The 25827-nt window shown below is 46.0% G+C and overlaps 1 protein-coding gene across 1 annotated transcript in view; it reads left to right on the forward strand.

Moving 5' to 3' along the window:
* The window catches only part of RSF1 (remodeling and spacing factor 1), a 118577-nt gene that overhangs the window by 56279 nt on the left and 36471 nt on the right, over positions 1 to 25827 (forward strand). The window contains exons 5-7 of the mRNA XM_082245298.1: positions 8071 to 8216; positions 16291 to 18224; positions 21576 to 21779. Of these exons, the coding sequence (XP_082101424.1) occupies positions 8071 to 8216; positions 16291 to 18224; positions 21576 to 21779 (2284 nt within the window). The remainder of the gene's footprint in view (positions 1 to 8070; positions 8217 to 16290; positions 18225 to 21575; positions 21780 to 25827) is intronic.

The following is a 25827-nucleotide window of genomic DNA, read 5'->3' on the forward strand; positions in this document are numbered from 1 at the left end:
GTCATATCTTCATTCGTCGAATGGGCTATGCTGCGCTTCCTAGGGGTAGGATGCTAGGCGGAAAAGGGTTAAAGTTAACAGAACTTTAACTACGCCCATGGGGCAGTTCCAGGTGGTATACTTCTACTTCCTGCTCTAGGATTTCAGGTTTTTCTGCACTACTGATTGAACTACAATCAACTGCCGGACTGGGTGATGGACTGGATATTCTAGATCCCTAAGGTCTCCCCAGTCAGGCCAGCGAGCGTGCAGCCCTCAGCTCCGCGCTAGGTCGGCCACGACATGGTCCCACTGGACGGGGACTGGCCTGCGAGTGAAACACCTTGCGAGGACGCACACGATGGTCACGGCCTGAGTTGCAGCGTACCTCTAGCCGCAACACCCCCCATTCCTAAATGGGGAGGTGGTTTGCCCAGAGTGGTGCCCACCCAGTTCCATGGAATGGTAAGTAGTGTCCTCCCCTCTCCCCTTGTGGTTGGACGTGGGCCCCTCCTTGGGATGGTCGGACCCCCGGATTCCCTTCCATTCTCCTCTAACAGTCGCGGAGGTCTTTTGGACCCAACCTACCCCCCCTCCCTGGGTGAGGTAGGAGCTGGCTTTGCCACTTGCTCCAGTAAGGGGGGGTCGGATGTGGTTGTTGCTGACCTGCTGTCCGGATCCCACATGAGGACCTTTGAGCAAGTTCCCGGCCCCGGTGGGGGTTAGTGACTGGGGCAGGGATGTCCTTTGGGCTCCCTGGGGTGGGTATAGCCTGGAGGGGGGGGAGCGGATGTCTCATCGGCGGGTCTGCCCCTCGGGTCTTCTCGGCTCATAGGACGACCTTTTCGTCCCTCAGGGTCTGTCATTCGGTCGAGCTACAAGATCGAGTTTTGGTCTTATCCTCCCGGGAAGGCTCTTCTCTTCCGACCTGCACTTGTCCCCAGATTGTTTACGGGGTCTCTTTGGGGCAGTGCAAGACTTGTTACTTCAAGGGGTGATTGTCCCGATTTCTACTTTCAAACATTTTCAGGGGTTTTACCCAACCCTCTTTACATTATGAAATACATGTTGGCGGCGGTTCCCCATCCGGGGAGGACTTTGTGGCGTTCAATACAGCTCAATCTGGGCATCCTTTACTCGTAGTCTGGGTGTAAAACCCGACACCGTAGGTGCTTTATCTTTAAAAGACCGATATAGCACATGGGGTGATTACCCTCACTCCTATGTGAATACTCTCTCTCCAGTATATGAGCTGTTTGAGCACGCAATAGTCCTCGTTAACCATCAGAGAATTTGAGATATACATCTCACTATACAATGTACAGATAAGTCAAATAGTATGCTCCAGACGAAGCTTTCCATGGCAAAGCGAAACATGTTGAGCAAAAACGTAAAGTAAATGTATGGTGTAAACCTACTACATTTCTCAGCTGACCCTGTTGACCGGCACCTTGATTGTTCGGGTATCCTTTGGCAGGAATCTCCTGACGTGAAGTATACTATGTCTGATCTATACTAATTGTAAACCTTTCTGTACATCTATACTATTATGTAAACCTGAGGCGTAATACCTCATGAGCCAATGTATTCTATGATGTAGACCAGTGATATGGGTCTTGTTTTCAATGTAGAAAACTTATCTGCCTGCAACAGTGTATGTTTTTAAACAATTTGTTAAATAAAAAGTGATTTTTTATAATTTTTGTGCCCGAAATCCTTGTCTCCCAATCCTTCCATTCCAACCCTCTTTACAGTTGCCAGGAAGTAAGGCGAGGTACGTCCAATTTTGGACCTCAAGGCGCTAAAGTGCTTTGTGCGGGTACAGAAATTCCGAAAGAAGCCCATTCGCACGGTAGTGATGTCCCTACCTCAGGCATTTTCTTGCTTCTATCGACATCAAGGATGCCTACCTTTACATTCCAATATGTGCCGGTCACCAGCGCTTCCTCCGCTTTTCTATGGGTGATGAGCAATATCCGTTTGTGGCATTACCCTTTGGTCTTGCCTCTACTCCTCGGGTCTTCACAAACGCGTTGGCCCTGGTGCTAGCATTGTTGCGTCAGCGGGGGATCACGGTACTGGGGTACCTGGAAGATCTTCTGCGAGCGGAATCTCCGACTGCTCTTATGGACAACTTGGAGATTACTCTGAGGGAGTTCGGTTGGATTTTGAACCTTCAGAAGTCTGCTCCTGGTTCCGACTATCTGGGTCTTATTCTTGGCTCGGCCTCAGCCAGAGTGTTTCTTCTAGAAATACTCCAGAAACTGCAGGAGGCAACTCACCTTCTGTTGTCCGGCAGACGGTCATCCCTACGGGCTTGCATGCGGTTGCTGGGACTAATGGTGTCTACCTTCGAGACGGTTCAGTTTTCACAGTTCCACACAAGATCTCTGCAAAAAGAGATTCTGGTAAAATGGGACAAGAATCCACAGTCTCAAACTGATCCTGTTGAGCACAGGTACAAGAGGGTCCCTGATCTGGTGGCTTTGTTGTCTGGCACTTCGACAGGGAAAAGCCTTTTCCCCCTGTACTGGACATTTCTCACCACGGATGCCAGCCTGTCCTGGTGGGAAGTTGTCCTCGGCACAGATTGTGCTCAGGGGGTCCAGACTGCTCATCAATATACTGAACTATGAGCGATTTTGTCTGGATCATTGGAAAATTCGTCTTCAGGGGTGTCCGGTACAAATTCAGTTGGATAGTTCCACAGCCGTGGTCTATGTCAATCACCAAGGTGGGCATAAGAAGTGTCCTGGCGGCTCGGGAGGTAGCCGGTGTTCTGAGATGGGCAGAATGATTAATTCCAGCCATTTCTGCTGTACACATTCCAGTGGTGGAAAATTGGTAAGCTGATTACCTCCGTTCGACAGGCGTTGGAGCAGGGGGAGTGGTCACTTCATCCGGAGCTGTTTCATTAGTTGTGTCTACGGTGGGGTACTCCAGAGGTTGTTCTGTTGGCCTCTCGTCTCAACAGGAAGTTAGAGATCTGTGGCACGGTCTCGGGATCCTTTAGCCGACGCCATAGACGTATTAGTGGCTTCTTGGAGTCAGTATCATCTGATTTACGCCTTCACCCCGCCCCCCTCCCCCCCCTTTTTAAACTTCTGCAAAGACTCCTGTGCAGGATCGAGGCAGAAGAGATTCCAGTTATTCTAGTGGCTCCAGACTGGCCTCGCCAGTGTTGGTACGCCGATCTGGTACGGCTGGACGCCGATGCTCCTTGCAGACTTCCTCTCAGGGAAGATCTGCTGTCCCAAGGGCCAATCTTCCATCCTGCTTTACAGTTGCTGGCTTTAACGGCTTGGCTGTTTAAAAGCAAGGTGCTGAAGGATAGAGGTTTGTCTGAATCGGTGATTCCTACAATGTGAAAGACTGTAAAATCTACCTCTAGGAAGATCTACCATCGTACTTGGAAAACGTACATTGCGTGGTGTAAGTCTCTTTGGGTTCTCCCTTGCGCCTTTTTAGTGGCTCAGATCTTAGCTTTCCTCCAACGGGGGGAGGGGGGGTTGAGCAACACCTGGCCTTGAGTACCACCAATGATTTTCTTTAAACATCCATTGGCCACACATTCCTTGTTGCGTGCCTTTATCCCGGGAGTTCGACACTTGGCTCCTCTGGTGCGGTCTCCATTGCCACTGTGGGACCTCAATTTGGTTGTCAGTTCTCCAGAAACCTCCCTTCGAAAATATTTGGGAGGTTCCCCTGCTTACGTTGTCCCAGAAGGTGGCCTTTTTGGTGGCTATTACTTCTGCACGCAGGGTGTCGGAGATGGTGGCGTTGTCTTGTCATGCATCTTACCTGGTGGTTCACAGAGATAAGGGGGTTTTTCGTCCCTGTCTGTCGTTCTTTCCAAAGGTATCTCTGATTTATTTTTGAATGATGACATGGTGTTGCCTTCCTTATGTCCCAGGCCTAGACATCCTAAGGAAATCGCCTTACATTCCCTGGACGTGGTTCAGGCAATCAGGGTGTATCTGGCAACTACGGAGTATTTTAGGAAGTCAGACTCGCTATTTGTCTTCATGGATCAACCTCGGAAAGGGTTGGCCGCTTCTGCTGTGACCAATTCCAGATAGCTCAGACACAGTGATTCAAGCCTGTTCAATTAGGGGTCGGGTTCCCCCTTTCCCTGTTAAGGCGCACTCTACTCTAGCACTCTACTTAGTGCCTCCTGGTCCTTCCGTCGTCAGGCGTCAGTGATGCAGGTTTGCAATGCGGCCACCTGGTTGTCTGTGCACACTTACACAAAGTTTTATGAAGTGGATGTGTTTGCATCTGTGGATGCTTCTTTTGGTCAAAAGGTTTTGTAGGCTGCTATTTATAGGACCTGGTCCTCTTTAAGGGTGTATTTTATTTTATTTTTTTCAGGTGAGCTCCAGTTGTTTATGGTTGAGCTCCATGTTACCTGGTTGGCTACAAATTAGCCTTGGGAATTTTTTAAATTAAATGAGGCCCCCTTGGTGGCTCGCCTCTCGAGTGTCGCGGTGCTTAACCGGCGACTGATATGGCTGAAGAGCTGGTCGGCCGACCAGTCCTCATGGAAAACAGTTGCTGATTTTCCCTATGCTGGCTCTCGCCTTTTCGGCGAGGCGTTGGATACCCTGGTGAAAGGCGTCACGGGGGGCAAGAGCACTATGCTACCCCAGAACCCGAAGATCAAGTCCTTCCGAGGCAAGCGGGGTTCTGCGCCTAGATCCACTCAGGGGTCCTTTCGTGCCTTTCTGAACCAATCCAAGGGCAAGCCCTTCAAGGCCCAGGGCAACAAGAAGAAGCCCTGGGCGGGGAAGCAGAAGACCGGCAACGCCGGCTCGGCGGGACAATCCGCCTCTGCCTGAAGGGGCGCCCTCATTTCAGGGATGGGGGGACGTTTGCGTGGTTTCCTTCAACCTTGGCTGCTCCGGGTATCGGACAGGTGGGTCCAGGAAATCGTTCGATCAGGTTACAAGATCGAATTCCTTTCCAGGCCGGCGGACAGATTCTTTCCCTCCAATCTTCATCTGCCTCCGGGGCGTCTGCAGGATTTGCATCAGGCGGTGCAGGACCTGCTTGCTCAGGGAGTGATTGTACCGCTGCCTCACCGGGACAGGTTTCGGGGGTTTTATTCGAATCTGTTCACTGTGCCCAGGAAGGAGGGCAAAGTGCGTCCTATTCTGGACCTAAAAGCGCTGAACCGCTTTGTGCGTGTTCGAAAGTTTCGAATGGAGTCTCTCCGTTCGGTTATGGCCTCCTTGAGTCCGGGAGAATTCCTGGCTTCGATAGATCTGAAGGATGCGTATCTGCACATCCCCATTTTCGAGGGTCATCGTCGGTACCTTCGGTTTGCTATCGCAGAGGACCACTACCAGTTTGTGGCGTTACCTTTCGGTCTCGCTTCTGCTCCAAGGGTCTTCACCAAGGTGTTGGCACCGGTTCTGGGCCTGCTACGGGCCCAGGGCATTGTGGTCCTGGGGTACCTGGACGATCTGCTTCTGAGATCGAGGGCCAGCCAGGACCTTGTGCGCGACCTGTCCATTACGGTGCAGGCGCTTCAGGAGTTCGGGTGGACCATCAACGTTCAGAAATCAGCGTTGTCTCCGTCGCTTCGCCTTCCCTACTTGGGAATGGTTCTGGAATCTGCTCAGGCAAAGGTGTTCTTGCCGGAGGACAAGCTCCGGACTTTGCGGGACGAACTCAGGTCCCTCAGGGACAAACCGTCCTCGTCACTCAGGACCTGCATGCGGGGCCTGGGGTTGATGGTGTCGGCCTTCGAGGCGATTCCCTTTGCCCAGTTCCACACGCGGGCTCTCCAGGCGGAGATCCTGGCCAGGTGGGACAGACTTCCTCAGTCCTTGGATCTGGAGGTGTCCTTGAGTCGCCAGACCAGATTGGCTCTTCTGTGGTGGATCCAGTCCCCGGCGGTGGCGGAAGACAAGTCCTTCCGTCCGGTGGTGTGGACGGTGGTTACCACGGACGCCAGCCTGTCGGGCTGGGGTGGAGTCCTGGGCAACCTGTCTGCCGTGGGCACTTGGTCGGAGGTGGAATCCTCCCTCCCGATAAATGTGCTGGAACTAAGAGCGATAAAACTCTGTTCCAGTGGTCGGACCGTCTCCAGGGCCTGCCTGTTCGTGTACAGACGGACAATGCTACCGCGGTGGCTTACATCAACCACCAAGGGGGCACCAGGAGTGCTCGAGCGGCCCGGGAGGTGAACGACATTCTGTCTTGGGCCGAGGCTCATGTCCCGGCGATCTCGGCAGTTCACATTCCGGGTGTGGACAATTGGCAGGCCGACTTTCTGAGCCGCCAGACCCTGGACCAGGGGGAATGGTCCCTGCACCCGGAGGTCTTTCAGATGCTGTGTGCGAAATGGGGATCCCCAGATGTGGATCTGTTCGCATCTCGGCTAAACCGAAAGGTGGAAAGCTTCGTGGCAAGAACGCGCGATCCGTTGGCGGACGCCTCGGATGCGTTGGTGGCCCCTTGGCATCAGTATCGTCTGATGTACGCCTTTCCTCCGATTCAGTTACTATCCCGGTTCCTTCGCAGATTGGCCTCGGAACCGCACATGGTGATTCTGGTGGCACCGGACTGGCCTCGCCGGTCCTGGTACGCCGACGTTGTTCGCCTGGCAGTGGCACCCTCGTGGCGCCTGCCTCTGCGGGAAGATCTTCTGTCTCGAGGTCCGATCTTCCATCCTGCTTTACAGTCGCTGGCTTTAACGGCCTGGCTGTTGAGACCCAGGTCTTGAAGGACATGGGTCTATCCTCTGAGGTTATCCCTACCTTGATCAAGGCTAGGAAATCTTCCTCTGGTAAGATCTATTACCGTACCTGGAAAGCCTACTTCGCCTGGTGTGAGTCCAGGGGGTTTTCCCCTCGTTCTTACTCGGTGTCGAGAATCTTGGCTTTCCTCCAGTCTGGAGTGGATCAGCGCCTGGCGCTGGCCACAATAAAGGGCCAGGTGTTGGCACTGGCGGTCCTTTTCCAACGCCCTGTGGCGTCTCATTCCTTGGTGCGCACATTCAAGGTGTGCGACATTTGGCTCCTCCCAGAAAGGAGCCTTTACCTCCATGGGACCTGAACTTTGTCCTGTCCGCGTTGCAGCGGGCTCCCTTTGAAAATATCAGGGAGATATCGTTGCCTCTGCTGTCAAAGAAGGTTGCTTTTCTTGTGGCGATCACTTCGGCTCGCAGAGTGTCGCAGCTGGCGGCGTTGTCTTGCTGCTCCCCTTACTTGATTATTCACAGGGATAAGGTGGTTTTGCGACCACCCCCATCCTTCCTTCCCAAGGTGATCTCTGATTATCACCTTAATGAGGACATTGTCCTGCCTTCGCTTTGTACGGAGCCTAAACATCCGAAAGAGATTGCCTTGCATTCTTTGGATGTTGTTAGGGCAATCAGGGTTTACCTGAAGTCTACGGAATCCTTTCGGAAGACGGATTCTCTTTGTCCTTCCTGAGGGACCTCGGAAGGGCATGGCTGCGTCCGCAGCAACTATTGCCAAATGGATCAGACAGACCATTGAGCAGGCTTACGCCTTGAAGGTCTTTGAGTACCAGGTCTTTGAGTACTTCCTGGGCCTATTGGCATCAGGCCTCGGGGGCCCAGGTGTGCAAGGCGGCGACTTGGTCGTCGGTGCACACTTTTTCCAAGTTCTACAAGGTAGACGTTCTGGCATCAGCTGATGCTTCCTTTGGCCGCAAAGTTCTGCGGCTGTGCCATGATGGACCCTTGGTTTTTTTCTGGGTCCCTGGCTGTTGGCATTTGCTTTCCTGGGCTGTTGCTCCTTTTGAGCATTGTTTGTTGCTGTTGCCCAGTTGGTTCTTACAGTGCGTGTAAGATTCCTTTCTCTGATGTGGGAAAGGAATTTTACAGGTAAGATTTTACAAAAATTCCGTTTTTTGGGGCACATTCTACACAGTTCAGTTCCCGTTTGAAACACTGATTGTGCTATCCCAGGAGCTAAAGAGACAATAAGCCTAAAAAAACACCAAGCACCTCTCTGTTGTCATAGGTGCTTTTAGGATACCAAGCACTTACTCATCAGTTCCCTAAAAGATGTTACAGAACAAAAACATACTAATGGTAAAATATGTTTTTCTCTGCAGGACCAGGAATGAACTAGCAGAAACTCTGGAACTTTTAAAAGCACAAATAGACCCAGCTTTACTGAAGAAATCGGAGCCACCGGATAGTACAACTCAAGAAAGCCAAAACCCAGAGGATGAGGAACAGAAAAAAGGAGAGAGCTTGGGTATGATTGAGTTTCATCGTGTAATATTTGTTATTTTAATGAATAGTGCAGGTAGCACTGCACTTGGGAGTACACCAGAACACACTATAGTTGGCGTTTAACATTTTAGAGCTTTTTCCATTTTGTTTCTGGAAGTTCAACTCTTGACTTAGAAACCATGTCTCCAGTACATATTTTCACAACTATCTTCCCATAAATGTGTATGTAACGTATTTTAGGCAAAAATCCTTCCTTCTGTAGACTTCCGCAAATTTAGATTGCTGCTGGACGCCGCCCAGCTGTCAATCAAGTGACACACTATAGCAGGAATCCCCAAACTACGGCCTTCTAACTACACATCCCATGAGGCATTGTAAAACTCTGACATTCTCAGACATGACTAGGCATGAGGGAAATTGGAAGGGCCATAGTTTGGAGACCCCTACGCTATAGTATTCCTCTTCAGTCCACCTCCAGCAGCCTATGTAGGGAAGTGAGAGATGGCATTCGGAAACAGAGCCAGCACTAAGCGTAATTAGACATTCCCAGAAAAAGGAAGGACTATGATGTGCAAGGAGGGCCAGGGCTGGGCTTGGGAATTGAGTGCACACCACCGGCGACCAGACAATCGGCTGTGCGGGGGGGGGGGGTTTGTACCTGGTGGGGGCTCCTGCCAGGCCCCCCCGTCCTGCCTGGGCCTGTCCTTGAGGCCTTAGGGATCCCTGGGAGCCTTGTGGTTTTGCGCGGAGTCACCATTTTGCTGTAGCCTGTGTGTTTCTATGCGCAGCTGCCATTTTGCAGTGCTTTGCCATTGACAATAGCGGCGACCATGACAGTGGAGTCCTGTGGGTTTCGAATTCGGTGGTGGGAGCCCCTTCTCATCCCCTGGTGCCGACTCCTGGATCTTTTCACTTCCTGATAGCTGCACGTGGAGTGCAGATTATCCTGGTAGCTGCAGGTGCCTGTTTCTCCTGGGTGGTGAGTCTGGTGGGGTTCTCTCCCTCTCTGCTAAGGATTGCTTTGTACCTAGCGACCGGGAGGTGCTGCCACCTCCCAGTCATTGTCTCTTTTGCTGGGACGTCTTTGCTGGTTTCCGGACCCCGTGGACTTCCCTGGTACAAGACAAGTGGGTCCACATAGTCATTCGGTCCGTCTACAAGATCGAGTTTCGCTCTTGTCCCCCCGCAAGGTTCTTTCCTTCCAACTTGTGCCTGTCCCCGGACCGCTTACAGGGTCTGTTTGGGGCAGTACAAGACCTGTTACTTCAAGGGGTGATTGTCCCAGTTCCGACTTCGGAACGTTTTCAGGGTTTTTACTCAAACTTGTTTGCAGTTCTGAGGAAGGAAGGCAAGGTGCGTCCAATCCTGGACCTCAAGGCGCTGAACTGCTTTGTGTGGATGCAGAAGTTCAGCATCCCTGCATCAGGGGGATTGTCTTGCCTCTATGGACATCAAGGATGCTTACCTTCACATTCCAATATGTGCTGGTCACCAGCGCTTCCTCCGCTTTGCTGTGAGAGAAGAGTATTATCAGTTTGCGACGTTACCCTTTGATCTTGCCTCTGCTCCTCGTGTCTTCGCATAAGTGTTAGCCCCGGTGTTAGCATTGTTATGCCAATGCGAGGATCGCGGTACTGGGCTACTTGGATGACCTCCTTCTGCGAGAGGAGTCTCCTACTGCTCTGGTGATGATGGCTTTGCTCTCCGGCGCTTCAGTTAGGCAAATCCTTCCTCCCCTTCTATTGGACAGTGGTCACCATGGATGCCAGCCTTTCCGGCTGGGTATGCGTCCTCTGCAAAAATTCTGCTCAGGGATCTGGACACTGGAAGAGTATGGACTACTGATCAATCTCTTGGAACTCCGAGCGATCGGACCATTGGACGGATCGTCTTCTGGGATGTCCAGTGTGCATTCAATCGGACAATGCTATGACAAAGAACCATATGTGCAAAAATGTATAATGACGTAGCGTATGAATAAAGTGTTCAATGTGATCAAGTATGACCGTACAAAAAATGTATAGATTGCAAAATGCTAATAAGTGCAACAAAGCCTAATTATTATACCTACTAAATGCAAATCATCCAATAGTCCCAATAATTGTGCAAAGTGCAAACAATATTCCGTAATTCTGAGGGTGTGGAAATCACAAGTGTCAGAATAAGGCTTATGGCTCGTACATACTATAAAATAATCGGGTGTAAATTTTCATCCAAAGAACTTTAGTACGAATTACTTACAGCCTATTCCAAACTTCTGAACGAAAATTCCCAAAGAGACAAGCTCCAAAAAATGTTCTCGTACGGGAACAGGGCAAATGATTTTTGCTTAGTTTTTTCTGTTTTCGTACGAGAAAATGATAAAGTGCGCATATTCAGAAACCATACAAAAAAAGCCTTTGAAAGAGTTTATGTGATTCCGCGCTTAGGATAGGGAGTATATATGGAAAAAATGACACCGCACCTGGCTGCTGCCCACTTCAAAAAATGCAACCCTAAAAGGGGAGCATTTAGATAGATAGGGGAAAATGGAAGAAGTGATTGGCGCTGCCTAGTGGGGTATTTGGGAATTCAATTCATGGTTGCTACACTCCTGAGTTGAGTTTTATATAAAAGTCTATGCAATATAATTTATATTAAGACCTGTGTATAGCCTTATAAAATCATGAAACAAATGGTTAAACTGTGTAAAATCAGAGGTGGTCTATGTGCAAAATCTAAACATAAAGTAAAAACCTTTAAAATTAGATCAACATATACATACAATGTGTGCAATTGGTGAATATAAAGTGCAAGAAAGTGCAATGGTGAATATCAGGAGTGGAGTGATAAATAATTAAATAATTAAAATATCCAATCATAAATTAGCAACCATGGAATAACAATCAATAAATATAACCATAAAAATTCTGATAAATATAAGTGCAAAAAAAAAATATATATATATATATATATATATATATAATGTAGCTGCCAGTAAATAAGTGCAAAGGTGAAAAAATTCCTTCTTATATATAGCTGTGCAGAAACAGCAGCACAAAAGGTAAAAGTGTCCGTATAAATTATCAAACAAATAAATCCAAAGACGTGCAATCTCGGTGATTTGATAGATCCAAAAAAGTCCTAAATATGTATAGTCCGTATATGGTGGTTAAGGTGCTCTTTTCTCTTTGCCCAGAGTGTGGTGAGTGGGCAGAAGGAAAAAGTGTTCCCCTGAGCCTGGGGTCCTGCGCTTACCAGATTCCCTTACCCCTACAGGGGTAAACAGCGGGTCGATAATAGGGGATCGCTCCCATACACTGGCAATCAGGATATCCCTAGACCTCGATCTCTCTCCTTTATTGGTATTCAGATGTCAGCTCAGTAGGTATAATAAACTCCAGTGCAGTACCCGGGTATGGAGAAGAAAAGGGAAGGAGCCTCCGATAGTGTAATATTGTTTTAAAATAGCTTTATTATTAAAAAAGACAAGTCATCTGGCTTCTCCAGATGACGTCAGTGTGACGAAACCGGTCGAGAGCGTGACCATGTCATTTCCGTCTACCGAACCCGAGGCTTGGAGCGCACATCCGGCGGTTGGCACGCACGCTACTCCCAAGCGTGCACCGCGAGAGAGGAGGTTGCGGCTCCTATGCCAGACGGGCGTACGTTAGGTTCCACTATTATGCGAGTACGTCTTTTTTAATAATAAAGCTATTTTAAAACGATATTACACTATCGGAGGCTCCTTCCCTTTTCTTCTCCATACCCGGGTACTGCACTGGAGTTTATTATACCTACTGAGCTGACATCTGAATACCAATAAAGGAGAGAGATCGAGGTCTAGGGATATCCTGATTGCCAGTGTATGGGAGCGATCCCCTATTATCGACCCGCTGTTTACCCCTGTAGGGGTAAGGGAATCTGGTAAGCGCAGGACCCCAGGCTCAGGGGAACACTTTTTCCTTCTGCCCACTCACCACACTCTGGGCATAGAGAAAAGAGCACCTTGACCACCATATACGGACTATACATATTTAGGACTTTTTTGGATCTATCAAATCGCCGAGATTGCACATGTCTTTGGATTTATTTGTTTGATAATTTATACGGACACTTTTACCTTTTGTGCTGCCGTTTCTGCACAGCTATATATAAGAAGGAATTTTTTCACCTTTGCACTTATTTACTGGCAGCTACATATATATATATATTTTTTTGCACTTATATTTATCAGAATTTTTATGGTTATATTTATTGATTGTTATTCCATGGTTGCTAATTTATGATTGGATATTTTAATTATTTAAAAAAAGCCTTTGTCGTGCCAGAATTTTCGTACAAATTTTCGTTCATTGGTTCTGACTTGCTATGAAACAGTGAGGAATATCGGTCGTTTGTTCACCAGATTTTCTTATAGTGTGTACCCCACTTAAGCCTCCAAAGGGTTAAAGGAGGCATGATATTGGATATGTTTTTTTTTTTTTTTCTTATATTATTTTACATTAAAATATTTTGTAAAGAATGTGTCTAATAAAGAAACTCCCTTACAACACTCTAGCTTTTATTCCTTGTCTTAGTGTTACTAAACCCAGGAGCCTGCATTTACCATATCTGGTCCCCCACAGTACACAGAACATGGAAATGCAATAGTTTTAGTAAATATAAACTGCTAAATACCTTTTCTCATCAGCAGTATATAGCAGTCTTGTGACTTCTATCAGTGTCTGGTTAAAGCTTGTAGGAGGAGTTCTCTTTCTACTCTGACTGTCCTATAAGGCTGCAGGACCCCTGACCCTCTGTCTGGACAGTGCTGATTTGACCATGTGCTGATCACATGCACCCTCCCAAGAAAAATAAAAGCTCTCTTGCAATACTCTCTTGCAATACACCCCAAACCGAGCATGTGCTCAATACTGTCAGGAAATGGATTTGGGACTGTGTAAGAAGGGGAAGATCAAAGAAGACAGTATGAAACAGCCTTTTACACCATGCAAAGGATTAACCCCTTAGGTTCCACAGTGAGTATATCAAGCATGCTTTGCTGCATATACACACTGATTTTAGGTTGTGGGTTTAGCAACACTGTCTCTTTTAATACTGTCTCATTTAGTCTTAAATATGAGGGATGTTCACAACAGATCACACCTTTCAGGAACAACATGCATAGTGCTACAGAAAGATCGCATTGTCAGTCACCACGTCGCTATATGTACTCAAGATTGACTTGTTAAATTAATATTTTGGCATCCCTAAACATACATAGCCATCTATACTGCCACTATTCATGCCCATGGCTTCCGCTGCTATCTGCAAAGTCTGTCACATCAGAAAGAGGGGAGTGGAGCTGCTCCAGATGGGACCGCGCTGGATCGAGAATGGTAAGTGTCTTTGGAGGGGTGGGGAGTGGAGATGCTGGGTGAGCTGCTTTTGAAAGTTAGGTTTTTTTTTTTTTTTTTTTTTTTTTAAACGTAATGTAGAGAATGCATCAAGGTAAAATTCTTTTGCCTTTTGAAACACTTTAAAAAGCAGTCTTTGTAATCCTTGTATGTTCTTGAAGTGGGAAAAAAAGCCCAAGTCGAACATAAGTGTGTCGTCCCCCCCTCCTTATCCTGCCTAACCTATAAAAAAGGATGTTTATACTCGTCTATTTTAATTTTGCTCCAGTCATGTGATACAGAAGTTCTGGCTCAGGGATCTCGACAGCTGCTGAGATTTCCGGGAGCCATGATGCCCCCTCATAAGCTCCCATGGTCCAGCAAGTTTCAGCGATCTCTCCTCTCTTCTGCAGCAGCCACTCACTGACACAGGGGAGCTGGAGCTGTTGGATTGTGTGACCGGACCAGAGCAGATTAAAAATAGGTAAGTATACACATCCTTCTTTTACAGGTTAGGTAGAAAAAAATAATCTTCTCCCTGCAAGACCATAATATGTTTTAATATGCATCGCATACTAGCACATTATGAAAGATTTGCCTAAAAATGAAGCCCTCTAGTGGTGCACTGTCACCATTAACAGGGTTTCTATCTTCACCCTGTCTTCCTTCCAGGTTTGCAGGCTCCGGATATTCGAATGGCTGTACCGTGATCATGTCACTCCCACGCATGCACACAGGAGTCACGGCTACAGCACAACGTTCTGAAGGGGCGGCATGAGTATGCTTTCCCTTGAGAGCGCATGCACTGGTGACGTCACTGGCTGCAGAGGCGGTGAATAGCTCCTAAACTATGCACATTTAGGAGATATTCTTTGTACCTGCAAGTAAGCTTTAAAATAAGCTTACCTGTAGGTACAAGTGTTCAAGCAGTGTCTACTACCACTTTAAGAATAGATAGTATTTTTAAGAATAGATAGTATTGGACGTTTCTTCCCTTTTGATCTTAGATGGAATTTTCTGTTTTTGTATAGGTATGACATTCTGACATAGACTATACAGGTGAAACTGGAAAAATTAGAATATCGTGCAAAAGTTAATTTATTTCAGTAATGCAACTTAAAAGGGGAAACTAATATATGAGATAGACGGGATTTGTCATAATTGCGATGATTATGGCTTACAGCTCATGAAAACCCAAAATCCACAATCTCCGTAAATTAGAATAGTACATGCAATCAATAAAACAAGGCGTGTACATAGAACAATATCAGATCTTTGAAAAGTAGCAGCATGCATATGCACTCGGTACTTGGTTTGGGCCCCTTTTACAGCAATTACTGCCTCAATGCGGCGTGGCATGGAAGCGATCAGCCTGTGGCACTGCTGAGGTGTTCTGGAAGCTCAGGTTGCTTTGATAGCAGCCTGGGCTTCCAGAACACCTCTTCAATGCAGAAAAGCTGAAGGCCGCTATGGAAGCCCAGGCTGCTATCAAAGCAACCTGGGCTTCCAGAACACCTCAGCAGTGCCACAGGCTGATCACTTCCATGCCACGCCGCATTGAGGCAGTAATTGCTGTAAAAGGGGCCCAAACCAAGTACTAAGTACCTATGCATGCTAATACTTTTCAGAGGTCCGATATTGTTCTATGTACACTCCTTGTTTTATTGATTGCATGTACTATTCTAATTTACGGAGATTTTGGCTTTTCATGAGCTGTAAGCCATAATCATCACAATTATGACAAATCGCGGCTTGAACTATCTTGCTTTGCATGTAATGAGTCTATCTCATATATTAGTTTCCCCTTTTAAGTTGCATTACTGAAATAAATCAACTTTTGCACGATATTCTAATTTTTTCCAGTTTCACCTGTATATCTTATACTGTCTAAGGGCTCTTTCATGTGAGTGGCAGACTTTACCACCCTCTTAAAAGTGATCCACGGTGGAACGTGTTTCAGAGGGCGGTAAAGCAGCAGCTGCCAGGCAATCAAGAGACAATCCTCCCCCTTTTTTTTTTTTTTTTTGTTGTCTCCCAAGGGGGATTATGTATTGAAATACAGAAATAGAGAAAAGTTAGACCCTGTCAGGTTTTATTGTCTTTGTCCCTGCTGGCGTGATTCACCTCCCAATGCACATATACAAAACAAGCACAAGAGGGTGCCTCCATCTAAGTGTAGAGATTTAATGAAATTGTTAAAAAAATAAAAAATTTACTAAATTAAAAGATCAAGGCTTGTTATCGAAACGCCCATAAAGACCTCCAAAGGATCGCTATGGAACTGCAGAGCTCAGCAGGCAAGTGACTAGCTATGTTAGAGTTAGGCCAGGAAGCTTCCTTCCAGCTGGGACAAGGGCAGTGGCAGCTTCTAGGTGTAGGAAGATGGCTGCGGCCCTGATCAGTTTTCTGTAGGCTGGGTGGGGAGGTCAGGATGTAGAGGGGGTGTGGCTACACATTTTAGGGCAAAAGGACTGTCCATTTGTCAAACCATTTTGAACCATTTTAATAAATTTCTAACATGGAAGCGCCCTCTTGTGTGTTTTTTTTGTTTCTCCATTATTACATTTCGCCTGTTTCTGTCAGTCTGCTAGTCACTGAAGCCATGTGTGTGTTTGTGTGTGTGTGTGTTTTTTAATTCTAGCAATCCTCTGTGGTACTTTCATATCTCTATAATTTATTTTAGAGATCATACTGATCCTACTAATGTATATTTTGCTTTTCTATGTCCATGACTTACAGAGAAGTTGGAAGAGGACAAGAAGTTGGAAGAAGAAATCAAAGAGAAGCTAGACCCAGCAGATACGACAAGCACTTGTCCAACAGAAAATGGTAACGCCTGTAAACCTGGCGATAAGGAGCCCTTAAAAAAAGTTGGTGAAATAAAAACCGAGCCTCCTGATGCAGATGAGGGTATAAAGGCTACCAAAGAAGAAAGTGACTCCTTCAAGGAGAACGTAAAGCCTTTGAAGGCTGATATCAAACAGGAAAAGGCAGCACCAAAAGACTTGAAGGAATTAAAAGGGACTGCCGATAAGATTCCTTCCGCACAGGAGCCCGAACATTCAGAAATTTCCGTTATCGTCAAGCGCACTGAAGATCATATGGAAAAATCAGTCGAGGATTCCGAGAAAATGAAGAATGACCAACAGGCCAAGATACCTTTAAAGAAACGAGAACTCAAGCTCACTGACGACTTTGATGGACCAGTTAAAACGTCGCTGTGCAAATCTAAGACCCCTACAAAAGAGCTGCTTCAGAAGGAGGAAGAGAAACCAGATGATGATGGCACAAAGACTTCTGCTGCTCCTGCAATGGTTTCTGAAGGGAAGCAGTTGGTGAATGGGGAACTAAACGGGGACAAATCACACAAAGCAAAGGTAGACCATGTGGAAAACATTAACACCATCCCAAGAGAGTCCATAATTAGCACAACAAAGGAAGAGAATGGTGTTGTTGAGAAGAGAACTTCCAGTGTCATCAAAAGTTTGCATGAACTTAAAGAGAACAGCAAGCCTAGAGTCCCTGAGAATTTGGAAAAAAGCTCAAAAGACCTCAATAAAGACATTATTACTCCTTTATCCGAGGAAACTTCTCCAAAGACCTCCTCAAAAGATGATACATCTGTGTCTGAAACCCACAAAGCCAACGTGGACCCCAAAGGAGAAGAGAAAAAAGAATTGCTTTCTACTGTTGAGAAGGAAAAGACAGCCAAGCCCAAGAAAGACTGCAAAATTTACACCAATGATTCAGAGTCTGTAAATGAGGCTGAGATCCCGAAGAAACCTGCCGCAGTGGACATTTCAGACATCCCCGATGATAAGAAATTGTCTGAGGCTGAGAAAACTGAGCAGTGTGCATCTGAAGACAAGAAATCCTGCGACTCTGAAAAACAAAATGTAGATGAGAGTAATGAGGAGACTGAATCCAAGGCAAGAGCTACAAAAAAGAAAGGAAGAACTGCAAAATCAAGATTGGCCGCATCCAGAAAAACATCTGCAATGGCAAAGAATTCTACGTTGAGCAAAGAGAAGTCCGCGGAAAGTAACAAAGAAGATGAGGGAAAATGTGAGCCGGAGATTTCTGATAAAGCAGAGGAGAAGGCGAAACAAGAAGAAAAGGAAAAAACAGTAAGAAAGCCTCCAGAAACAGAAAAGAAAACATTCAGCTTAAGGAGCAAACGGAGGGAAAAACCAACTGCAAAGGAAATTGATGACTCCAGTGAAACTCCTGAGTCTAAAGAGCCGGAGGTTAAGAAGACTGACTGTAAGAACAAAGTCTCAGAAAAGCCCGGTTTACTTACCAGAAATAAACATAGGCTAGAGCCTTTGGGAGAAGAGGACAACAGTGGATCGGAAAGCAAAGAGATGACCTCTGAGAGGCAGAAAGACGGCATCAAATTGACAATACGCATCTCCAATAAGAAGAGGAGGCCGGAACTGCCTGTGGAGTGTGTGCCCGCGGATGACGCGGAAGAAGCTGAGGACGATGACTGTATCGGGAGGAGGCTGAGACGATCTCCCAGGATCTCAAGACCTTCCATAAAGGTAGCCGAGGTCAAACAACACAAGCCTGAGAAAAAGCAAAGCGATGATGAGGAGGCAAAGCCTGCACCAGCAAAACCAGCCAGGGAAGAGAAGAAAGCTGAAAAGGAGCTGTGCCAGAAAGTAAAACAGGTAACTTGTCCAAAAAATGTTCCATTGAGCTTTTTGTTTAGCATGTTCTATTTTTATTCTTCCTTCCATACCATACATGTGATCAATATGCCGGCATTTCCGAAACGTACAATATATAACATTGCCTTTAATTAGAATCAAACCAAGTCTAGTTTTAATTTTTTTTTCTGTTTTTAATCAGCACAAGGGACAGTACCTACATTGCATGAAAAGTGTGTCTTGTGCTGGTGGTTGCTCTCTTGAAATTGGTCAAACTAATGCAGGACAGAATTTCTATCATCTGCCCAACCTCCGATCATGAAGTGCTTTTCACTAATAGAAGTTATAGTACAGCTTCTGTGAATAGAGGAGGGCCACCAAAAGGCACTTTTGACAAACGCATGTGACGGGTCCAGCAGCTCGAGTTAACCCTCGTAGCATCAGAAGATTTCCACTGCAGGGGTATGGAGGAAGGAGGGTAGATGATAGAAGATTTCAACTAAGAACAGCATCCAGCACAAGGAACACTTATCATTCGATGCAAGTACTGTGCCTTGTGCTAATTAAAAAAAAATGAATAAAAAATACCATAACTTAGACCTTAAAGCAGAAATAAAGAAAATGTAAATTGCTATTTTATTGTGAAGAAATATACAATGTCTCTATTGCAATAAAACAAGCTTACCTGACTGTAATATGTATAATGAACTTGCGTGTTCACCGCTCAATGTGAATTCATTACACACTTGGGTACCTAGAAGAAGCTGGGAAGAAACTGACAGTGTGACAACCGTCCAGCTCCCGGCTTGGGTGCCTCCGTCAAGATAGTTTCCCCAAGTCTGGAACCAGTAGCTGAGCACCCAAGATACTAAACAACACTAGTTTAGATGCAAACTGGAACTGGCTTTATAAGAACTTGGGCACATACTTTATACCCCCAGGAGGACATTCCCTCTCTTGGGGATATTTGCATGACAATGTTAACTTTATTGCGTAATGAACAGCCAACATAAACCTAAACAGCGATCAAATTAAACCTTAAGCTAATCATCATAAACACATTATATCCCACAATGGTTCAATAACCAGGTAAAGTGTTCATCACAATATTAATCATTTCTCCAAGACATGAGCAGACAGACCGAAACAATAGGTGACTTAATTAAAGCAATGGGAATGCATGCGTTTCTAGAGACATACTTAATAAACACCCAACGTTCTAATAAACAATAGCAGGAGACCCTGGCCCAGCTCAGACTGTCCATCACCAGTATTCAAGAAGACCCAGGGCTTTCCAAATCTCATTTAACCAGCCTTCTTTTCACATACATCTCATTGAGTTTCAAGTTGACCGAGACCATCATGGCTTCCTTGACTGTTCAATGTAAAAATGTCCTCTGGCATTATATAACGGGGGACATCTTCCTAAATGCTTGTAGCTCCCTCAAAAGCCAGGGCCCGTAGTCAGAAGGCAAGAGGCTACCCTACAGTCCCCTCCAAAAGCCCCTGTCCCGGTTGGGTCGGTCACAGACTGACATGCAGGAGCTCATGAATGTTAGATCAATAGAGGAGAGGTAAGTTTTTGCGGACTTTCCGCTTAAGGGCACATTTTTATTTTATGCTTATATCCAGACTGAATTTTTCATTTTTTTTCCCTCTACCCCAATTTTTTCTTTGTACTGATGTACTAATTCATCTCTCTTGTGTTATACTCTACACTTGTAGTCACTGGAGCTTCTGCTAGATTAACGCCACAAAGCCACCACTGAAAACTACCCCGACTGATCTCTTAAAGTGGTTGTAAAAGTACGATTTTTTTTTTTTACCTTTATGCATTTTCTACATTAAGGTGAAAAAACTTTTAATAGTAGCGGCCCCCTCCTCCTTTCCCTTAAGTAACTGAGCCTGATCTTAGTCCAGTGCTGTGCATGTCTGCAGCAGCTTTTCTCCCTGCTCTCAGTGGCTCCTGCTGCTTTCAGTCTAAACCTGTGGGTGGGGCTGAACCAGGCTGTGTGTCTACATAGATGCAGACATCCTGGCTCGGGATAGAGCACAGATGAGTGCCCCTATAGGAAGGTGCTTCCTATGGCGGCACTCAGCGGGGGGGGTTAGATGTTGGAGCCAGGAGCGAAAGCTGGGAACCTCAGAAGAGGTGGATCAGGGCTGATGTGTGCGAAATTATTACACAGAGCAGGTGGTTATGACTTTTATTTAATGAATAAAAATGTTAACTTTCCAATCACCTTTAAATTATCTGCTTGTGACTTTAGCTGCACATAAAGATTTGAGGGGGGCCGGTAGAGTTTGCAGTGGCAGATTTGTAGCTTCCTAGGCTGCACTTCGTGAATCTGGCAGCAAGTGAAGATAGGGCCTGAGTATACCTTAAAGCGGAGTTCCGCTCCCCCCTCCAAAAATGAAAAGTCAGCAGCTACACATACTGTGGCTGCTCACTTTTAATATTAGGACACTTACCTGTCCTGGAGTCCAGCGATGTCGGCACCGCAGCCGATGTTTTCATTGGCTGCTGGGTGCTGCCTCCGCCATTGCCGGTAAGGGAGCCCAGCAGTGAAGCCTTGCGGCTTCACGGGTGGGTCCCTACAGCGCATGCGCGAAGCGCGCTGCACATTCCCTTTGGCTCGGTGGCGGAAGGAGGAGGGAGCTGACCTTCCGAGGGATGGCGCCGTATCCTGCAAGTGGGGAAGGGTACCTGTCAAACAGGTACCCGTTCCCCCCCCCCCTCCCCTCTGAAAGGTGCCAAATGTGGCACTGGAGGGGGGGAGGAAGCAAATGAGCGGAAGTTCCACTTTTGGGTGGAACTTCGCTTTAATGTGAGAAAGATGAAGAGGGGAGAAGGGTAAATAAAACCATAATGTAACAAAGGCGAATTTATCCTTTGAATGTAGGCCTGCCCAGCAAGGCAGAATCTTTAACAGCATTGCATCAGTGATGAAACTCGCCTTGCAGGGGATGCTTGTAAACAGACCTCAGGCTCTCTGCAAACTGCTTTAAGAAAGCCTGGGAACATAGTTGCACTTATTAACCTTGCTATGATTGCAAAGAAGGGATATTTAGTATTTTTTTTGGAGTTTCAAAAAAGCAAAAGGGTCTGCAGATTGATTTGGAAGGTCATTTGTTAGAACATTACACTACAAAATGATCTGTGTCAAAGTTGTGTACATCACTCTACTTTTTGTTTTGTATCTGGACACAGGTGGAGTTTTTCTTTAATATATCTTAGACGGATCAGTCTGTATAGAAAACGAGTAAATAAAGATCTGTTATTGAAATGTATAAATAATTTACATCCAGGACATTGACATTGCATAGAAACACTTCCTTACTACTTTTCCCCTCTTTTTAAAATGTTTACAGAAGCCAAAACAAAAAAGAAGGGCACGGTGGACCAACACCAGATCACGACGCAAACGTAAATCGTCCAGTGAGGACGAGTCTGAGGAGTCAGACAGCGAGGAAGATTCAGAGGAGGAGTCAGAAAATGAGGAAAAAGAAGAGGGAGTACCTGGGGAAGACGATGAACCCTGCAAGAAGTGTGGACTTCCCAACCACCCCGAGCTAGTTAGTACTGCACTTATTACATAAGACTTTAGGCCCATAATATTTGTTATATGTTTAAAACTGATTTCAAAGCAAATATATGCAGTACATATATCTGAACATCTCTGTTTTGTCTTGTTAAAAATGGTGAAATATTGAAAAATACCCGGGAGGGTCCTGTAGCTCCAACTTCTCTAATTGAGCTGTCTGCTTTCCCACTAAAGTGCCACTGCTGCAGTGTTATCAGCCCTGTCTTGCGTTTTTTCTGGTAGACTACAGAATCCCTTCCCCTTATGTTTTGGAGATGAAGGGTGGTGTTCTGTGGTGCAATAGGGAAAAACTGGGCAGAACTGACAACACTGCTATGGATTTCAATGCAGCGGGCACTGTTGGATCACTACAGGAATATTACTGGATTTCCAACAGAATTAACAGGTATTTTCGTTACTACATTTCAACGAGACAAAACATAGGAAATGTGTATATTCTGAAAGGATGAACTAGATGTCCTTTCCCCAGACATGACACTTTAAAGTGGAATATCGGGATAAACCGAACTAGTCCTTCCAACACCTTTTTCTGGTTGCTCTGGTCCAGTCGGATGAACCGGCGCTCCTGTGGCTGTCAGTGGCTGCTGCAGAGAAGAGGAGGAAGCACCAACAATGGATGGCATCACCATTTTAGGCTTTACCAGCTGTTGAGTGCTCTCTTCCCTGCAGCTGCTGTTGTCTGACACAGGGGATCACGTGACCAATCCAGAGTGGCCTGAAAAAAAATGTAAGTATATACTGTATATTTTTAAGGCTAGTTAGGTTTATCCTCAGACTGCACTTTAAAATGGTAGGTAGGCCTTGGAAAAAACATCTAGTTCATCTTTTAAATTTGATCACATTTCCCATGTTTTTTTTTCCTGTTTTAAAATGCAGTCGTAAATGAAATTGGGTTATAAACTAGTCGGCTGAATTTCACATTAATGCAGCTGTGACCAGAGCAGAACAGTGTCACTATAGTGACACTGCGCTGCTCTGGTGAGGTAATCAGGATTTTTTTTCCTACACTGATTTCCTGTTACAGTGATGATCACTATTATAAGCCATTGTTTTATGAATGGCATCCATTCATGTGCCATTGTGTACTATTGTGATAGCTCCGATTGGCTACAGCTACCACATGGTACAGGTCTGCTGTGATTGGCCCTGTCTATAGCATGTGATCGCTGTGACCTTTTACAGAGATAACAGTAGTACACAATTGGCATTGTGTACCATTGACATGCAATCGTTGTGATTGGTCACAGTGATCACATTGTATCAGGACCAGCCCAGTACAACAATCTGTCTTCCGGTTTAACTGATGGACACCGTGGATGACATATGACGTCCACCCAGGATTAGAAAGCACCCACCCCGCTGTCATTTTACAATAGGCTGGTCAGTAAGTGGTTAATGGAAGGATTAGCAGGTTAAAATAAAGAAAAATAAGTGAAAACAAAATTTATATAGCCATCGCATCTAAGGACAGGTAAGCTACAACACTGTTTTTTTGTTCTTGTGTTTACATGAGCTTTAGAGTAGAAATCAAAATAACCCTGTACTTTGTACATAGGAATTAATAAACTTTTGTCTCAAGTGTTAAATAAATTGCTATGAGTTTCTTCTGTCCTGGTAATTCTGCCAAGTAACAGTTCTGACAAGACTTCTGGTTTACAACTGCAAACTCTGGCATTGAATTAGCCCTTGCCTCGGTATTGTGGGCTGTTTGCATCTTTATCTAATTAGTCATTCTTAATGAGGTGGTATATCAGAGGCTTCCTTCAAACATTGAGGCTGGAAGACTCTGTAGTTGGCACTGCGAGCGATTTCTCACTAGGAATCCTCTGAACCACGGCATTATTAACCACTTAAGCCCCGGAAGATTTTACCCCCTTCCTGACCAGGGGTTTTTTTTGCGATTTTTGTTTTTTTTTACTGCGTGATTTTAACGGACAATTGCGCGGTCGTGCGACGTTGTACCTAAATGAATTTCACGTCCTTTTTTTCCCCACAAACAGAGCTTTCTTTTGGTGGTATTTGATCACCTGTGCGATTTTTTTTTTTTTTTTTTTTTTTTTTTTTTTTTTTTGATCATGCACTATAAACAAAAAAAAGCGTAAATTTTGCAAAAATAACAATATTTTTCACATTTTTTTATATGAAATTCCCAAAAAAAAAATGTAAAAATCAAAACTTTTTAACATTTTCCACCAATTTGTTTTATGCTACATATGTTTGGTAATCTGCGATTTTTTTTTTTTTTTTTTTGCGGGACTGCGACATTGCAGCGGACAGATCGGACCCTTGACTGACATTTTTGACACTTTTGGGGGTACCAGTGACATTACTGCAGTAATCAGTGCTATACATATGCACTGTTACTGTAAAAATGACACTGGCAGGGAAGGGGTTAACTGTATTGGAGAGGGAGGGGTTAAGTGTGTCCTAGGGGCGTGTTTCGAACTGTGATGGGACAGGTCTACTATTGTAAAAACAGAGATCAACGGTTCTACATAGTAGAACCGTCTGATCTCCATTTTTACACAGGGGAGAATGACAGGCGGCTTGTTTACATAAGCCGCCCGCCTTTCTCCCGCTCTACCGACGTTCGTAGTGTGACCGGCGGACATCGGGTCCGCCGGTCACACGCGCGGACTCTACAGTGAATAAGCCGGCGCACGCTCGCCCGCTATTGGCTCACAAACCGGTCACAGGCTAGTGACGTATATATACGTCACTTTGCCTGGCCGGGGCTGACCGCCGCAGTATATCTACTTGCGGTGGTTGGCAAGCGGTTAAACACAACAAATCAAGACGGAGAAGAAGCATTATGTCTGCCATTATGTCAGTTCTCCTGAAATGCACGTTCACTGCCTGCAGAGGAAAGGACACCGAATAGCTGGGTTGCAGTTAAATGACCAAACTAAACAAGAATAATCACGGTTTTTAGTTAGCGATATTAGCCACTTCCGGACTGCCCACCGCATATATACTGCGGCAGGGTGGCCCGGCTGTGCGAAATCACGTATAGGTAGAGGGATTCTCGGGGGCGTGCACCACCGGAGCACCGCTCCCTCTGTGATCAGACACAGCAGAAGCCTATCAGCAGTCTATGTAAACAAGACAGGCGGCTGTTCTGTCACAGAGGCAGAGAGAGATCTTGTGTTTCAACAGATCTCTTTTCCTGTAGCACAGTGGTTCTCAACACCTGTCCTTAGGACCCACTAACAGGCCAGATTTTAAGTATTACCCTGGGGAAATGCAGACTAGAATACTGCAATCACTGAGCAGCAAATTATATCACCTGTGATCTATTTCAGTTATCTTGCAAACCTGGCCTGTTAGTGTGCCCTGAGGACAGGAGTTCCTCTCCCACACAGAAAGCATTCCCTAGGAGCACACTTAACCCCTTGATCACCCCTAGTGTTAACCTCTTCCCTGCCAGTGTCATTTATACGGTAACAGTGCTTTTTTCTCTTTCGTTCATTGACAGACACAGCTCTGGGTCTTCATAACATTTGGGTTATACTGCCCTCTACAGGAGTAGGACACTAGGCAGAAAAAGAATCTGGATACGCCTATGGGCAGTCCCAGGGGGTATACTCCCTCTCTCTGCTGTAGGTACTCATTTTTTATTTTTTTTTCCTGCGTAGTCAGGAGTAAGGACCTAGTTCCTTGCTGGAATTTCTGGTCCTAGCAAATTTTTTCTTTTTGGATAGAACTTTTTTTCTCCTGGACTTTTCCTGTGAGATCTTCAATCAACTGCTGGACTGGGCGATGGGCTGGATAATCTAGATCCAGTGGTCACCCCAGTCTGGCCAGCGGGCACTCGCAGACCTCAGCTCCGCGCTAGGTTGGCCGCAACATAGCCCCACTGGACGGGGGCTTGCCTGCGAGTTGGCATACGACCGGGTCTTGGCCTGAGTCGCAGTGTTCCTCCTGGCTGACAGCCCCCCCAGTTCAATGAGGGGTTCTGTCTGGAGCGGTGCCCACCCGGTTCCTAGTATAGTTTGTAGCTGTCCCCCCTCTCCCCTTGA

This window comes from Pelophylax lessonae (assembly GCF_965119305.1).
Source record: "Pelophylax lessonae genome assembly, chromosome: 2".
Taxonomy (NCBI): Eukaryota; Metazoa; Chordata; class Amphibia; order Anura; family Ranidae; genus Pelophylax; species Pelophylax lessonae.